Genomic DNA, 19277 nt, shown 5'->3' with positions numbered 1-19277 from the left:
GAGCTGGTGAGAGTATTTTGTTTTCTAATTATTTCCGACTTGATTTGATGTACATTCCCACGAAACAATCAGTCCACCTTCCACAAATCTCTTATTTGTGCAATATCTGTTACATTTTGTATAACCCTCGGGAGATTGCTTGAAATGACTCATTTTTACTATTGAACCACCACCATTGTTGAATTTCAGCGCCATCATTTCTGTTGGCACAATACACTGAAATATCTGCTCTCAGGTTCCACTAGCAAATCAGTCCCATTTCATCCTAGTCATGAATGCACAGATCTACACGCATGCCATCAAACTAAAAGAGCTGCTTTGAAAGAACTGCTTTGTCGACAATTTGCACGCAAAATTGGTCGCAGATGTATTTTGGGTTGGCAGCGTGAAAAACGTTCCAGGTATAGTTGTTTAGTTTTCAAAAGTCCTCGTATGCTGATTACATGGAACGTTATTTAACGAGTTACATTTCATAAGCTTTTTTGTCATTTTTGTTAGGAGTCTGTCATTCCCATTGCTTGCTTGAGGAAAAAAACGCTTTTCGATGAAAATACTTGATCCCCATAAATGACCGCGGGAAACCAATTTCCATACAGGTGTCCGGAAAAATCACTCGCATTTTTGTGGGCCATAATGTCTTCTGATTTGTCGTTGTGGAATCTCCTTTCCGCATTTGTTCACCGCATTTGTTCACGTTAGCTCTACCAGCCACCAAATATAATTTCGTCAAAATACTTCTATTTGTGGGCGATCTCCAGTATCCGAGAAAAAATCAATCGGGGTGTGCACAACCAACCTTCCAGCAGGTGTCATCACGTCTCCAAACTACCCGCAGCCATATCCAAGAGATTTGCATTGGACTTTTACAATTGGCGTTCCACAAAACTGTTCCACTCGCTTGAATTTTCGCGAATTTCGGGTAAGAAAAATTCTCAAAATGAAGTTTCCTATGGACTATTCCAATTGATATATGAGAAACGTCCAGTGGCAACGTGGGTACCGTAGATTTCATTGATTCTGGTACAAACAAGGCATTTTTAAGGACTAAATTTTGAGAGAGAGCATTGTCGAGTAGTTAGCTGAGACAATTCATATAGCCACTGAAAATTTCTGCAGACTAAAGCACCAGGGTTCCAGCCAGATACAGGTTGGCATCTATCACCATGTTTCATCAATCACGGATGAGTACGTGTGAAAATAGGTTGCATTTATGGTTTTTGGCTTGTTCTATAAGCTGGACGATTTGACTGCAAAATTTTCATCACCAATCTTGGTGACATCAGTGTCTTAGTGTAGAGCGCGGTGGTGCGTGTCGATTGGTTGATGGTTGTGCATTTTGCATTTAAAGTACCGTTTGGGAGAAGCTGGGTCAAAAGCTCTTCCAGCACCATGAATTTAGCACCTTGAGTGCAGTCTGACACCAGGAAGTGCGTTGGCGCTAAACTGTATATAAGTAATATTTCAATTTGTGGCATTGATTCTTGCGAGAGAAGCGCGAATAGTAACAGTCGCATAACGGCTGCCTGTTTGCGTTTTCTATCGTTAAAAACCTGCGTCCAAATGGTGGGTAAAGGTTGTTAACATATGTAATTTTGACATGAATCAATAGCGACTGCCGACATTTCATCATGCAGAAATTCTCAGAATTCAATTGGCGTTTGATGTGTTTCCAGCTAGGGGACGACTATGTGAATATTACAAATGACACCGGATCGTTCGGCAGCTGGACTGGAAGTGAAAACCCCCCGCAGATTCAATCATCCGCAACGCTTTTGGTTGCACTGCAGACCAGCGACGACGGGACTCTTAATCCCGGGTACTTGGCGAACTATTCGCAAAGTGAGTTGACTCAAATGGGTTGAAATACGTGCTCGTATCAAAATTTGCACTCTACAATTCTGATTCCACTAGGTAACCTGAACACGCTCCTTACTAACTCAAAAAAGGAAAACAAACCAGAGACGATTTTGGGCATGAGATTAAGTATTTTAGCGTAGGTTTCAATCGAACAGAAACTGTAAACTCCATCGTGAACAAAGTTAAAGTTGAAATGAGGTGACTGATCAGGAAACTTCCCACCTCTGATGGCTGGAAATGAAGATGACGGTTTGAGCGTGTGGTTTAGTGTAGATCTGTCATATGGGTTGCCTTTGTCAGTAATTCTGTCCAAACGTATGCGGAGCTTATACGCATTAGGGCAGCCGTAATTTGTGGTCGGTCAAAATTCCAGACCCAATTGAATGAGTTAGGACGAATTTCAGCTTTTCACGAGGACCACAACGACATCAAATTCTTGGGACGATGTTGGGATGATTGTGAATATCACACTTGGATTTTGTCTACCGTGCACCGGGGGCGTGTAATTTAACAATGTTTGACAGCTGCACAGTGCGCTGGTGCGGTTTTCTCAGACAATAGGTGATGCTTGAGCCTCATGCAGCGAAAAAAGTATTATTACTGACGATATACCTGCTCGTATTTGTTGGCAAACAGTACTCATGAAACGTTGAATTAAATGGGCGCCGAATAAAGTGTTTTGAATTGTTTTAGGCGAAAAACGCAGGACGTTATCCGACTGCCTGTGTAGCGCGCCAGGGGTAGTTCGTTTGCTCGACCGGTCAAGGACTGCCTTGAGGATTCTAAATGTTCCAAAAGGATGAACGAAAATGAGTGCGTGGCGCGTGGAAGTAACAACTGTAAGAAGCCGGATGTATCGTGCGCTGTGGCATATGACTGCAAATTGTTTGACTTTGATTTTGCTGGTAACGTTTTATGTGGCGGGTCCACATACGAAATCAGACACGAATTGCACGATTCATATGGCAGAGGTTTTGGCCGGGCCGGTGGTTGAGCATCATACATGATCTGGCGCTGTTAAAAAAAACAGAGATTGTTGCGCGTACTTAGATGATCAGTTGCAACAAAGTTTTTCGGTGGTTGCTGTTTCATATACATGCAGAAAGAGAATTGAGTCACATCTTGTAGACTGTCAATGTTGGTTGGGGCCATTGGGTTCCGCTGAAGTAGCACAAGAATTTTACTGAGAATTTTCCTTGAAAATCCGTGTATTTTGAACATGTTGCATCGGCTGAATGATATAACTGTTGCTTCCAGATATGGAATGAGACTTATGGCTTACTTGCGAGGGGGGCATTGAGCAGGTGAAGCAGAGCGTAACCTTGCAGAACGTATTGTTTTGTACTACCCACGTAGCATTACTGATCGCAATTGTGAGAGTGCGTGTGAGTATAGGTAAAAATTAAACAAAAAACAAGAGTAGGACGCGCATTATCAAAGTGGGAGTGATTGAAGGAACACCGAATAAAACTTCGGGAAGAAAGAAAAATGAAATAACTTATATTCCCACAGGATTTGAGCTGACAGTTGCCCTCGGTTTACCAAGCTGAAGCGTTTTGTAGTCCGTTTCAGTCCAACCTGTTTGGATGTCACATTATGCATAGCAGACTGTGTTGCTAAATACAGTGGCCAATAGAATGTGGGATGACACTGGATGCATGGTATGGTACCGTGTTATGGGACATTGAAGCCATGACTGCTGAGCGCTATACGGAATGTCACGTGCCTAAATTCTGTGTTTCTGTTTCATCATGCGGAAGTAAAAGTTGCATGGTTTACGCTTAAAGTGGTTACAGATAAATGACAGTCCTTACAAATATTGACGTTTACCAGAAATCTGACTGTCGATTACCTGTTCTATACACTTTATATCCAAGGCTGTCCAGAAAACGGTGAGTAATGTGCTCGTTTTACGCCAAACTGTTTCGCCACCTGCTCACTCACTATGTAAGGCGTGTCATATTTAATATCGAAGTGAAGAAGTTATCTGTGATTGCATTCAGATCGTTGTGTCTTGTTGTTTTCCATTGATATTGACACACTACAATTTAGAATAGACGTCCCGTTTTGAATTCATTCAACTTTTAGTCTAGCGAAGTACGTTCATTATCCAGAGAGGTGAATAGCACTAAACATGGTGAATAAGTTGGAGATAATTTTTTTCTGCGTAGCAAATGTAGGACGAGGAAATCTCAAAAAATTACGATACTACAAAGGCGTGGATTGTATTTTTATATATATGAAGACTGGAAAGGAAGAGCCTTGTTCCCTTCAGACAACTGAAATTGATGTCTTTCATCTGCCAGTGGGTATTATCAGTACTATTGTCGTTATCTGAACAGAGGCATACTTCTGGAGCAGAGAATATCCTGAGAAATCTCTAGCAAATTATCCAGTATCACAAGCCCTTCTGCAAAATTCGGATTTTCAACCTTTGTATTATAAAGTGACAAAGTGTTTTGTGTGACATACTTTACCGCAACTGTTTGCCAAAAGCCCAAGTAGGGCAAGGTTCTAAAGAGCTTCTAGATTTCTATCTACCTGGCCATGCTTTGGCAATAAAAATCGTTTGTTCAATTCAGAAGACAGGTCAGAAAATGAAGTGACCAGGAATGAATCATTCTATGCCTGTTGTTCAACGTTGAGTTCAGGAAATGTAACATCACCTGGTTACCCAAATGCGTATCCAAACAGGCTGCGCTATTCATGGATTATTGTGCAGCCACTAGGTTGCGTCATTCAGCTGAACTTTTCTGACTTCTTGGTGAGTTTTTCTGTTCAATTCTGTCTCTGATGAACACTATTGAAATATTGTGTTTGTTTTTGTTTGGTTTGAAAATGTACTTAGGACTCGAGGTAAGCAAAAGGCCCAAAGAACAAGACTGATGAATTTCGTAACGTTTCAAAGTTCTGTAAGCAAATCGCCCGAATCTCTAACACGGAGAGATTCGTGGGTCTCAAGTAGTCACTTGCATAAACGTTTCCAAATGATGTCCAGTCAACAAGTTTCCAATTTGTTTCAAATGGTAAACTGAGAGATATTTGAAAGCGATGCGCGACTGCAATGTGGAGTGTCAGTACAGAATGAATCGTGGTCTGAAATTCTGGACCATGTCGACGACCTCAAAGTAGAGCATGTAATACGGTTTTAGGACATTTATGGTTGACAATTTAGGTACCCTCAGTTATGCCAGTCATGCTCCGCCTTGCTAAACAACCTTGTCATGTTTTGTACAGAGTTTTTGGGAAACTGATAGAAGAGTTTGTTCCCTGAGTGAAGTCAGTGCATTGAGGCAGGGAAGCTATCTTTTCCCAGTGAAACTCGAATGTATTGTCGCAAATAAGTAAAGTTATGTTTCGTACTTTTCACGCTAGACCCCTACATTCCGAAAAAGATAGCATTTACACTCTTCCAATTCCAAAAGGAAGACATGTGAGAATTTTCTCTGGAAATTTGTTGTTGAATGCCTGGGTATTCACAAGCAAATATGAATAAATGTACACATATAAACAAGCTTCAGTTTCGACGGCTGCTTAAAACGTGCATTATTTATTAACGTGCTCCATGGACACTGGGAGTACTTCATGTTATTCCTTCTTGTAGGGCGCCGAATCCACCACGCATAGAGACCTACTTTCCAACTCAACCTTCCCGCAGATCAGCTGTAATAAACTAAAGCAGGAACCATACATTCAAACAAAACTGAATGTTACAGATGCCTTTGTGAGGGCGCGTACGCAAGCTCTGTTAGTTTGAGTAAGTGGAGAGTTGACACAAGTGAAGATATCACGTATTTGGTGGTCCCACTGTTGGATCGGTGCATAAAAATCGTCGTTTTCTTTGCAGTTCAGGACCTTAGTTCAGAACCTCAGTTCGACTGAGTAAACAAAGGTGTGCAATTCCGAGCAAATTTAGTTCACCAGATTTGTTAGCCGAAAAGGCGTTCCGCGGGCTAATTCTGACAAAAGAGACAGGTAACTGAAGAGCAATATAGTGATTCTAATTTTATATCCCTAGCAGGAGAACATCAGATTATAGGTTGGTCATGGGATTATCCCCATGTGTGACAAATACCAAAAAGCCTAAGCATTCAAACAACCGACTGCTCACCTAGAAGACACAATTCTGGAGATTGCGATACCCTGATCGAAATTAGCATTACCACAGCACTGTTTTTAAATTCCTTACATTTTAAATAATCTTCTTGCATGTGCGGAAAATATCGGACTCTGGTTGGATTGTGGGTGCGTTGTACAACCCAACTGTGACCACTCGCCCTCGACCGATTTCACGCGGGAAAATCTTTACGTCCGTTACCGGGCGTCTTCTGCAGTTTTTTATGTAGATATTAGCGTTCTCAAATAGTCGATTAGGTTACCAGCAACGTAGGCATTTGAGTGAAATTACTTTCCGGGGGGATTCACATGTTCTACTTTATACATTCCCGTGCCTGTCACCCCAAACGGCATCCAACCTGTACTGCTCGGTCACTGATTAACTTTCAGCTCGAACGGAATTTCGATTTCGTGAGCGTGTATAATGTATTTGGAGATGAACTGGGAAACATGATAGATCGATGGAGTGGGACAGAATTGCCTGCGTCAGTCCAATCAACGAGCAACGCTCTGCGAATCCACATGAAAACGGATGGTTCAGTTGCACACAAGGGTTTCGCAGCAAATTACCAAACAAGTGAGCAATGTTTCGCCATTTATTACGGCACACAAACTGTTGTGAACTATGCAAACCGCGCGTTTGTAAGTGACACACCTTAATCCGCAGGGCCCGTTTGCATTTGGCCGTACACGATTGGAAAAACGCGGTTGATTTGGTGGGTAAATTGAGGTGCTGCTAGCTGTCGATTAACAGTGTTATCGCCGTGTGGGCAAGCATAAGTTGTTTTTCAATATAAGTATACTTTTTCAGCATAATGCTGAATTTTTGGACAAAATCCTAAAATGTCTTGAAAATGTGGTGGACGTAAGCACATCGTCAGACCATGCTCAACAATGTGCCTTTCCATGGGTGGTTAGGACGGAATTTGCAATTAATTTCTGTCCTTATTAATTAGCTCACGGACATGGTGCATAACGAGGTTCCAAAGCATTGTACGGGTAGGTAATCCTGGCCAAAACTGCCGGTCCCTAAAAAGTTACCATGCCCCAAGATTGCACAATTTCATCTTTAGGGCCAAAAATCTCATCATCTGAATCCAATTTAGCAGCCAAAATGTCATCTATTCAGTTGAATGGATGCTCACAGGTCATAAAATTTCTCAATATGTTCCCATAAATACATGCGCAAACTGGGATAGATAAGTTCCACTATACTCCGAGCAGGAGCTGAAACTTTTGCAACATCATTTTGCTTTGCTCAGACCTACGACCAAGCCTGTTTAGCTGATTTGTAAACAAAATGAATGACAGCACATTCAGTTGCCTGGAAACATAAAACCGTGGGGTTGAAGGTCAGTCTCAAAGAGCCAACTTAGCTTTCAAGCGATTCTCTAATTTCGTGTTACTTGGTTTCAAGTAGAATATAAGGTTGACGGAAACTCTGGGACGGCGCCTACCCGATGAGCCCCAAGAAGAGCGAAACCGGTCATGGGCTATCGAACAGTTTTCAGCAACCTTATGGATAGTGCATCACAAAGTGTGAAATAACAAATTAATTCCTTGCATTCAACGAAGGCCTGATACACGGTGCTGCGAACAACTGTCAGCAAGTCACAAGGAACCGTTTCCTTCTCACAGTTTAAAATATGCGGCTGTGTGATAGACAACAGTTTTGCAGTCAGTAAACCGCTTGAGGGTGTTGCAATCAGTTATACAAATGACCTGTTTTGTGGTTGTTAGAGGAATTAGACCCAAGAAGTGACTATCCACCAGGAGTTTCAAGCAGTTATTTGTGAAGTGAGGGCCAACCAACACCTTTCAGTATTTTTGAAATCAGTTTTGGTTGTACATTAAACCGGGCAAATTTCCGAAATAGCAGGCAATCTCGCCTGATTTTCAAAAAATGTTGATCAAGACGCTTTTTTATAGAAATATCACAGGGCCAAATGAAGTTGAAATTTATTGAAATTTATTGTGATAGCTGAGGGACCTCCCACGTTTTTAAGTTTAATTCTTTCATTTGGTGTCGCATTCAGAGTCTCCCAAATTTCACGGATGTCTGTTTAAAACGCAGGCTTTCTTTTTTACACTCCAATTCACGTAATCAAAGAGGTATCCGTCAATTTGAATAGTTAGACAAGCACAACATTCCGGACTAGCAAATTTTATTTCACTTCTCAGTTTTAATCCCTGACCATGTTTCATAAGGATAAATATCTACAACATTGAACGCATTCGTATTTTCACACGTTTTGTCAGAATGCCGGACGAATGGTAAGCCAACATTCTTTCAATTTCCAATATTTCCATTTTTGACTGTGCTTCAGTTTGTTCACGCTAGTTTATGGCGAGTTAATAAAGTCGGTGCGGGGTATACCAGAAGCTATGAATTTAGCAAGGTAAAAGATGCATTTGAGTTCAGATTGCTGTGCTGCATTTGAAGTTTGGAGTTGGACAGTGTACGGCCGTGTACGGCTAATAAAATGCCCGTCAACTCAAACGTACTTTACGGCCGATTGGTGCAGATCCAACATATGGGCGTTATCTTGTATTGGCATCCTGTTTTTTTTTCGGTTTCCTGTTGAAAGGGAAGACATTTTGACTTCTAACTTTTAGTCGAAATTGTTCTGTGAGTTGCTTAATACTGCATTAGCCTTTGACACATGTGCTGTTTGCTGCACAACAAGGAGTTAGTCTTCTATTATCGGTCCAGCTAATCGCGAGCTTGTTAACTAGATATTAAGCGTCATGAAGTTTGAATGGATGAATGAATAAGGCCGAATATTCCAGATCCGAAATGGTTGTTAAACCAAGTATAATGCAGGCCCACAGAAAAAGACGTCACATCCATTTTCGTCCACGGTGTGGATCATTTCCATTTGTGGGTTACTTGAGTTATACGTGCCACAAGTCGCAGAGCAATTGGAGAGCTACGAGTGTATCATGCTCACATTAGTAAACCCATGATGACAATCAAGGGAAGCCAAAAAGTTCTGCAGCTTTCTTCTTAGGTGTGACAGTCTTCCCAAAAGGTAAACATAACAGTAACTAAAATTAAAACATTTCGCAATGATTTTAAGTCAGTATATTTAAAGTATATTACTAACGCGATTTTTCAACTCGTACTTATGTAAAATCGCAATTTACTTTTCACTTACTGTATGTATTTTAGGAAACACAAAGTGCAGAATTAACTCTGACCGCTCCGAGTCATACATCGGACCTCATGGTTATGCTTCGGGCTACCCGGAAAAGTTGAACCTGACATGGCACATTTCACAACCAGAAGGATGTACAATTCGCATAGACTTCAGGAAGTTCAAGGTATGCACAATGGAAAAACACTGAGTTAGGAGATAAGACCAACTAGATGCTGATGACGACCGCAAACTTCTATCCATAGTAAGCTGAGAAAAGTCGACTTGAGTAATTTCGTAAGTAAGAAACCTAGCAAGTGGATATTTGGTCTCATTTTGCATTGCAACTAAAAATTGGTGCAGTTGGTTTTCAATGGTAACAGTTGTTTCTAGACCGGACGAAGGTCTAGCAAAGGGCGGTACAGAAACTTGCTCAAAGCCTTTATTAGAAGTGATTTCATCGAACACATCGTTAAAACTGCTGTGATTTTCCCACAAGTAGTATCCAACAACTCAACGCGATTGTGTTTTAGCTCACTGCAATTAGATAATGAGCACCACGGAGGTCGAGACCAGTGTTCAGTTACAGAGCAAACATCAGAGAATTCGACTGGAACAAACCCGAAATTGGGAACCGACAACTTATCAAAAGACGTCACACAAAACCCGAGTCCAACAAGTATTCTCTTCTAATAGAAAGTAATTTGAGGGTATAACTTTCAAGCTCTCTGCCTTATCACTGAAACGTTCAACGTTCTACATCAAACTAGATAAACGTTGGCAAATGTTTGTTGCCAAACGAGCGAACTAAGTTCTAGACTAAGCGCCGTCGTGTAACCTAAAACCAAGTTGGCATGGTTTTGGAGTCATACTAGCAAACAAGTTAGGAGAACGATTACCAAATGAAATAAAATAGTAGACTTCACTGGATTCTTTGACACTGGCAAAATTGTTGCAGGCCATGAAACTAGTTCACTACAAATTCTCGTTTTTTAAACATCCGTTTGACGTGGTTGATTGTGCATTATTAATTCGCTGCAGTGATGAAGGCTATGCAAGTGGGTGTAATTTGCAACTGAATTATATTGTAACTGGCTATTGCATGGGCGATTGCGGTACTCATTAGTTCCGATGTATATCATTAGATTTAATTGAGTTCTCCAGTCGTCCTTGTAAGCGAACATGCGAGTAGTTGCAGACTCCTAACCAAGAGTTTTGCTTATTCTTTTATTTGACATTGACTACGTGATCCCTAGTTTCCACCCAAACAGTTCGTCGTACGCGTCTGCTTCTTCTTGATGCCTACAAATTTTCATTCTTCTTGCCCGATTCAGCTCTTTGGATTCGGGAATGTTCTGGTGGTATACGACGAACACCGGAATGTGAGAAGAAATCTCACAATGTGGGCTGGAAATACATTGCCACCATCGGTTGAATCAACAAGCAACAAACTAGTGGTCGAGTGGATCAATGATGGCTCGGACAGAAGAAACGAGTTTTCTGCGCATTACAGTTCTAGTGAGTTCAATTCTTCAATAAGGTAGTGTCTGTAGTATTAATGAGGCTAGCATAGGCGGTTTATGAGCACAACTGCCCACTAGAATTGAATAACGCAAACTGTTGGAACTGAATGAGGAATCGTAAAATAACTATAGTAAAAGATTGCCTTATTGATGGAGCAACGGGTCAGAAACCGCAGCAGATTTCCATTACCTAAATAAAAATATGCAAAATTGTACATGTGTGAGTTCCTCACAAACTTTAAGGAAATCAATGTCCATTCTGCACATCGCCGATGTAGCACGATGAATACTCACCCATTCAAACCAATATAGATTTAAAAACCTTTATCGGCCTCACCTGAATATTTGTGCCTCAAGACCGTAATGGTGACAGGTGACGAACAGCTAAATGTTGCTGTTTACTGTGATTGCGCTTAAGACAACGAGAGCTTCATGGTCGTCCAGTCGAACATCATTGAATTTGAACTTCTTTAGGCATTTTCCCCTCTAATTTAAACACCATGAACTATGGCTCCCTATGGTTGGACTGGCGGTCTTTGAATGCGCACGAAAATCGGGAATGAATTTTTCCTTTACGCTGATTTAAAGATCCCTTGGGTTTTTGGTAGTATGATTGCGATTTCCGCGATCAGACAACTTGATCCAAAAACGCCTGTGTGTTGCCGTATTGGTTTGAACATATTTCGCGCCAAATCTCCCTGCTGCTGGGAGAACGTCGAATTGAACAATACTGCCTCAATAAAACGCAAGATGCTGTGCTATTTTTTATATTCATAGTGGCATACAGACAAAACTAGTGCACAATGAGTTTCTCGCTTGGGTTTCTTGATTTCAGAAGAAACACTAATTTAACATCCTGGTAATTGTGTATATATTGGCTGACGCAGTTATATATTGTAACGTGTAGGATCAGCGATCTTTCAAAAAAACAAGCACACATATCCTCAGCGTAGACGCCCCCCGACCAGGTCCAGCATGAAGTAAAGATGGAAAAACGGATATCCGGAGAGGATCTCTTACTGCCTCAATTGAGACCGAAGCACTACTGTTATGTCTGTTGATTCATCAATCTGTGTTATTTGCTGCTGACCCGCTCCATTGCCCAGTGTCGGAGAGAAAAGACTCACAGTAGGGAACACAACAGCTGCATTCTGAACAAGCGAGTGAGTGCGTGCGAGTGCGAGAGCAAAAGTTACAACGGTCCCACTCTATTTAAAGGGAACTTTCTGACATTGATCCATACTGTCCGATAGGCGTTATTGAACACCCATCAACGTCGATCGTGCCTCTGTGAAAAAGCCTAAACTTTCGGTCGTGCTTCTGTGGCGCGCAAGAACACTCATCAGGTTTTGCTGAATTGATTGAATGATTGACTAGCCTGGATGCTTGCCGTTGAGTTTTGGTGGAGCAGTAGGTTTGGACGTTCTCTTGAATGATTGACTAGCCTGGATGCTTGCCGTTGAGTTTTGGTGGAGCAGTAGGTTTCGGACGTTCTCAAGTTGTTTTCAGAAATTTAACCTTCCTGATAGCTAAACTGGTCAATGTGATAAAAGCGCGGTGCTCTCGAAAACATGCCCAAGATGGGGGAACAATCAATTTTGGGAAAATTAACTCGTCATTAAACCGAAATTGATGGTTTCTGGAAGCAATGGTATTCGCAATACCTTATCTTGAGTTTAAAAGTGAGTGGCAAATGTTTATAGAATCCATTTTGAAAGCAGCCGCTTTGACGCCTGCGGCTGTTGTCCCATTTTTAGGGAAAAGTTTCGGTTGCCCACCTGATGGGTTCCGTGTAACCACCGACCACGTCCAATCAGGCATGATCGCCTCAAGTTCAAAAGTTTGGAGAATAATGTCGTGTGGTAGCTCTTTGTGGAAAGCTGGTGGCTCGGAGAGATGGTGTGACCGGAGTTGATTCTTGGGTCCCGTTTGTCTGGGCAAACTTATTCGTCAAAAATTACGTGCACCCGTTTCCGTGAGACGCCGCATGGCTTCCAGGGGTCGTGCAATGGCCGACTATATTGTGCGAAAATACTTGCACCTACGTAGTCTTCCATTATTGTCGTGTTCACTATGAACCACTAACGAGCTACGCGTGTCCGAGAGATTGCAGTATAGACAGCTTACAATTTTCGGTCCACGAATGCTTCAGCTAGATTTTCGAACTTATAAATTGTCATTCGGAGTGGCCTTGTAGCTCAAAGGGAAGCTGTGAATAAATTTGATTGATGTTCTCCCACCTCCTCCTTGAACGAATCGAGGGATATTTCTGCCTGTCGGTCTGACTGGGGTGGTACGTTGGAAACAATCATGCGTGTTTGTACTCCTGTAGCAAAGATCATGGAAGCGTTTATTCAGTGTATTACAGGATAACCTGAATTAAGCAGTTTCAGGACCCGAAAGCACAAGTAGTTTGGCACCGTAACATATTCTTGAAGCATAAGACATCCGGCAGTGATGGACAGAGAAGCTGCCACGTTACTCGACCTCTTAGGATCAAATATCATCAGTAGCGTTTTGGAGCTGAGCAGGGACTTGAGTTTGCAGAAGTCATCTTGAATGTTCCGACCAAACCCAATACAAGTCGTTTCTCATAAATAGGCTATGCAGTGCAGGCGAAAATATGCATTAGTAGCTGATAAGGCTCAAGAAGCCGGCATCATCTGCTGAATTACTCGTACATTCTCGGGTTAGGGGTCTTGACAAGAGCAATCGAAAAGAACCCACTATATTTAACAGTACTCATGAAGATCTGGCAATTTTCAGGACGGCGTCGAAGGCTATTGCGCCTGAGGCGTTGAAGCACCATATCGATTTGCCTGCACAGTTCGTCGAGAGAAACGGCGACAATTAGAACATCGTCCACAAAGTGGCCACAACTGGAATGCCGGCGGGAGGGAGGTACTGTATCCATAAACTACTGAAAGATCGAGGAAGACCTCTTTATTCTGGACCATGGTATAAATATAGATCCTTTGCGTGTTGGCCAACGCAGATAGGGAGTACCGTGCAACTGCCATCTGCAGGTATGTAACAACCAGGTCAAGCTTGGCGGAGGTCTGCGTTGACCTGTGGCAAGAAGACACACGAGACCGGTATCTAGGGACAGAAAACTACGTGCTCTCCCTTGAAGTCAAATGGTTGCTTATGTGGGGAGTCAATGACCAAGGCTAAGCTCGAAAATTTCGGCGAAGTTGCGAATAATACAGCAACGTATGCCGGACCAACCGCATCGTTGACGGAACTGATTGAGATATTTTAATAATCAAGAATATCTACCCGATCAAAGCCATTGGCAGAAATCAGTTGCTTTCATGACCCGGTGAATGTCGTTTCCCAACATAAGCACTGGAGGTCTCTCAAATTTTTGCAAAAACTTCTCCAATATAATTGTGATATCCGAAGCAGTGTCTGACTGCAGTCAAACCGGACAGATGTCAACTGGGATAGTGAGGAATGTCTGTGGATTAGGACATCGACTTGTAACGTTGCCAGCGGACTCAAGCGGAGCCTATTCTTTTTTAATCCGGGGACGTGATTGATGACTGGAGACGCCGTGAGATGCACTGTGAGGGTGTGCCTGTCAGTATCCTTTTTATAACACATGGTTCCACATTGTCGGCATCGAGGTTATTTTTATTGGCCCGTTTGATGAGGTCCAAGATCCGCAGTGCGCGGATGAGGACTTCCTTTGGACATGTTACTGTCTTCATTTGATAATACCAGATCGCATCGAAACTGAAGACATCGGGCCACGTATTGGAGAACCAGAGATTTTAGAGGCCTGGATGGCCACATGAACTTCGGAACGATTAGTACTCATTCGTTGATAGCCATAACAGAACTCAGGTTTATGCACTAATAGAAGCTTTTAGTAGGATTTACGCTGGAGGGTGGCAACACGTATAAAATTAAATACAGTGCGAAATGGGAGTTAGTCAAATAAGGGAACTTATCGTATGCAAGTGTCCCTTGGTGAAAGTCCGGACGGCGGGAACCTGTTTTCATCCCGCTACGACTGCTACACGTACTCTATAGTTGTCCGTGGACTTGGAGTGTTTAGCTGACTCATTGTTCCCTGCGCGCGCGCGAAACTGTGTGCGCTCACGGCGTTCGGCTTCCCTGTATTTAGGCCGTTTGCGCGTACGAGGGCGCGTCAGCACGTGGGTGGCTGGTACGCTCACTAGACGGTGCAGGCAACGGGTGTCTGATGAGTCAACTTAATGTGACGTGGTTGTGGGCACAAAAATGAAACAAGTCTTTTGATCAAGTGAGTGAATGTGGGCGGGCAGTCAAGTGTGTGGGTGACTATGTCACTACGGAACCACCTTGACTCCCTGCCTAGACCGAAATGGTACCATGCGGTATTTTGGACTACCGTTCGTACGTATCAGCATTAGCTTTGGACGTTGCTAGATGGACTTGCTCGATGACAACATGCGTCAAAATTTCCTCTGACTTGTTCGTAACCAAACTTTAGACACCGGTATCATGGGTTGAAACGAGAAGATTGCTTCGAGAAAGTCTGCACCTCGTCATAGATTGATTTGCCGCATGTGTTTTGCGGTAGAATCGAATTGCAGTACTAGCTTTCCCTGCTGGGCTTGCTCTGCAAAGCAAGTGCCCGACTTACCACCCGTCGTCCTGCGTCGATTGAGAATAGATCCTTGTAGTGGCCGAACTATGTTTCAAAAATGAGGCAAGCATCTTGGTCATATTTTAACACCTTTATGCCATGCAATGCTGTCGCCCTGCTTACTTGTTACAGGGTGTAGCAGATGAAGCACTGGTTGCGCGAACCTTCAGCTGTGTAAGCACTACGGGGAACTTAAGACGTTGTTGGTTCGACACCTTGAAGTTTTCGGGCTCCATGATAAGTACACCACAACAATTCGTCGCCGGAATGTTACGCCTTTGAACGAGTACAAGAAAGAAGTACACACGGCCTGAGAACGAGTACACAAATCCACAGCCTAGACGCAAGCGCAACCAATCCTAGGGCAGATTGAAAAAGGGAAGATGGACCGTTGAAGGGAAGCGTTTACTGCCTCTACCGAAAGTGAAGCAAAAACGTGGCACCGTACACTAGGAAAGAAGTTTGCGCTTTCAAAAACATGAGCGACTTGGCGAAAAATGCACGCAATCTTATAATTTAATGTTCAGAAAGAAATCCATCAACAACTCAAAAAATGATGGATTTGAGGATATTGTACTTTCCCACAAACACTCATATACCGCATGCAAATTTTGCGCCGCTATTCTACGGGCGCCGTTTAAATGAAAGCATTGAATTTAGGGAAATATTGCTATTTTTGCCAAGTTTCGAACGCCAATGCATTTTTCCTATGAACGCCCAATTGCACAGTAATTTAAACACCGACGGCGTATACCGTATTTTTATTGCGATACTGCAAATGTAATGCGAGTTTCACTCTACTAATTCCATAACAATATGGCCGACACAAAGTTGAATTAGAGCTGCTTCAGGCCTCATACCCAAATTGTAACACTAAAACTTGGCAATCGTAATCGTTAACGACATTACCGATGACGACGCAGAGCGAATCAGCGGGATTTGCGTCGATGGCCTATGTCTGGATTATGCTTTAAGGAAAAAATGGCCACGCAATTATGTAGTACAGATAGGCTTTGTTCCGTACAGTTATTTGGTAGAAACTGCGTTCGTTTCGTAGGTGTACAACAAGGTTTGGTGGAGGAACACAGGTCGAGTGGCTTTTGCTTTACTGATACTGATGTCATGTTGTGTCGTGTTAGCACCAGGTAAAACTCTGTACCATTGTCTGTGAGACGGGAAGACCGCGGAGCAGATAGATTCACTGTTCAAGTATTCCGATGGGGCTTTTGAAGAAATCCACAGACTCTGAAAATGATCCCTCATTCAGTATGAGAGGAACACATCATCATCATCATCATCATCATCATCGACAGCGTGAAATTGGTGTTCAACATCGATGCTTCACTGCACTACAACCATGACTTATTTGAGAGCTTCAATTTATAGAAAATAATAAAGATGGATGGGGGGGTAGGTCTAGCTTAGCACAATCATTCTGAGGTGCCTACACCTCCTGACATTCATCCAGGCAACCTGGACAGAAACTGACAACAAGAACGCCACTGACATCGGTTGGCAGCCACAACTTGTAGTGTCTCAAACCAGGCACTGTGAGGATCACGCGGTCCCCATCCCGGTTCTAGCACCTGACGCAGTGTGAAGATTTGATCAACACTACATTTACCAGGCCGGAATCCCGCTTGGCGTTCTGAAGGCAGTATCTCCTGAGCCACAGTAAGGCGACGAAGCATATTTGACGCCAACAGTATCGTTAAAACCGGGGTCAAGCTGATCCTCCTTTGGTTACCACACTCACAACGTGGCCCATTTTTGGAAATCTGCACTATCATCGATTCTCTCCAGTTGTCTGAGCACACTCCTTTTCCCAAACGCAAGCAAGCAGATCGGACAAGGGCCGAGTGATTAGCTAACCCCGTCTTTGCACAGTGCGGGTGAAAGGTCAGCCGGACCGGGCGCTTGGTGGCGCTTGGGAGAACATATGCAGTCCTAAATCTCCGAGGCCGTAGGTGGTTCCACGTTCACCGTCCAGGGTTCTATTTCACCTGTGGGCTGTAGATGAGTGCCGGCTGTTGTCCAAGTCATTTGATGTTCAGAGTATTCAGCCCACCGGTCAAGACTTTCCTTCTTATTCGAGATGTTCGTTCTATTCTGATGCTTGACGCTTTCACTCACAGGTGCTTTCTGGGGACCGATCGCACGGATCAACTGAAATAATCTCCGGGCATTACCTGCTATCCGAGCCTCTCCCATTTCTTTGCCTTTCTTCGTCCACCATGCTTCACGGTCGGATCGCAAACTAACTTACACATGGCATTTGATGGCTTTTAGCCTCGTGATATGCTCGGAACCGGCTGGGATATTTCTTCGAGATTTAAGTAGTGCCACCTTTCGGTCTGATATCCAGTGCTTGAGTGCGCCTGGTTGGGTCGTGCCACAGGCGAAATTCCCAGCACTATGCAAAGAGGTGGCAATCTCGTCCCAGTATGAGTTCACATCTGATGGTGTAGCATTTGAGTTTGTGGCCGGCCTGTTGTTGGAGAACACCAATCGGCCAAAAGACGACGGCTATTTTGGAAGTTCTTATTGCATAAAAACGGCCTGCGATTAGCACACAGCTGAAGCAGTTGTTCCCCATTTTTCGTACTTACCAAGTCCAGTCCACGTTGAACTCCCAATCGGGTCTCATATGCACAAAGCCTATCCAAATGCGCATTCATATCTCTGGCAACCACCAAAATGTCTGAGCTTTTAGCCCGCCACAGCAGAGCATTCAGGGCGTCGTAAAACCCGTCTTTGACGGTGTCAGAGCTATAATCAGTTGGGGCATAGGCAGACACGATAAACAGACACCTATCAACTTGCCGCTTGTGGGACTCCTTCACAGACGGTGCCAGATGAACCGCACAGAGGCGACTATCAACAGGTATCCAGTCAAGTAAGGATACTTCCGTCCGGTGACTTAGCACAATACAAACCCCCGTACATCCCACCGCAGCAGCCTCTGGATCACCAGAGGTGCGCAGCCGGAAGAGAGTAGTGACTGACGGTGCGTTTGGCTCAATCACTGTGCATACATCTTGAATTCTTGTTTCTGAGACAGAGCAAACCTCAGTGCCAAGCGAGTCTAGTGTGGGTGTCAGAGCAGGTTGTTGTTCTGCTTGCTCCAGAGTGCGGATATTAAACGCGGTCATATATACCGGGTCTTGAGGCTTGAGAACTGATTTGAAGATTCCTGAAGGTGTCGGCACCGTGTGAAGAGCAGATGCTGCACGCTAAACCAATGCATTACGAACGGTGTCATCAGTCCCAAGTGCTGGGCCTACAAGGAGAGAGTTATTAGTGGGGTGGGGGGGATAAGAGAAAGTATGTGAAGGAGTTAAAAGCCTGTTTTCGCTTATCCGCCCAGCTGTATGCAGCACGTAATGTGACCCGGCTGATGGTTCCACGCGACGACATGAGTTTATTTGTGTACTTGCAATTCATGGTTGTACATGGGCTGGGAAACTGTCAGGGCGCCCACACCTAGACAAGAGGACAATTAGGGTCGTCAACCAAAGCCTTTGGCTTAAAAGCCTAACCACAAAACAGCGGTGTTTTGCGGGAAATGAAGATGAGTCATCACTTCTACGGAACAAGTCGCCACATGTTCCAATCCCCAACCTGGAGGGCCAGGAGACTGTGTCCGTCAGAACTCTAAGCATTGACCAACCTGGTATGAGAAACTCTGAGTGTCACATGACACACTCCAGTAAAGCTCAATGAATCGCTGAGGTGCGCAAACTGTCACACCACTGTAAGGCCCAGTCGCTTCGTGACAGTAAGATTAAAAAATCGATTTGGATTCATTTTCCAAAGGAAGCGTTTCAGCGTAAACACGGTGTTATCAGACACAATAGGTAGGTTAAAACTCATTCATTCGGAAAAAACATCATTTGGTTCTTAAAAACACTACGAATTGGAGAGTTATTTCAATTAAATGTGCATTGCAGATAACTGATGGTAAATCCCCCAAAGAACTTAATGCCAAGCGTTTCGTCTATCTCCTTA

The 19277-nt window shown here is 43.4% G+C and overlaps 1 protein-coding gene across 1 annotated transcript; it reads left to right on the top strand.

Moving 5' to 3' along the window:
* Positions 1–699: 699 nt before the first annotated feature.
* T265_15578 (hypothetical protein) lies at positions 700–5614 on the top strand (the record flags this gene model as incomplete). Its single annotated transcript, XM_009178659.1, has 4 exons — positions 700–992; positions 1610–1839; positions 4440–4621; positions 5462–5614. Coding segments are annotated over 4 exons (858 nt in total), but the record flags the coding sequence as incomplete, so codon positions are not given.
* Between the last annotated feature and the right edge of the window lie 13663 nt (positions 5615–19277).

This window comes from Opisthorchis viverrini (genome assembly GCF_000715545.1).
Source record: "Opisthorchis viverrini unplaced genomic scaffold opera_v5_676, whole genome shotgun sequence".
Classification (NCBI taxonomy): Eukaryota; Metazoa; Platyhelminthes; class Trematoda; order Opisthorchiida; family Opisthorchiidae; genus Opisthorchis; species Opisthorchis viverrini.
Note: the sequence above shows the minus strand (reverse complement) of the source record. Positions and strands in the feature narration are given on the sequence as shown.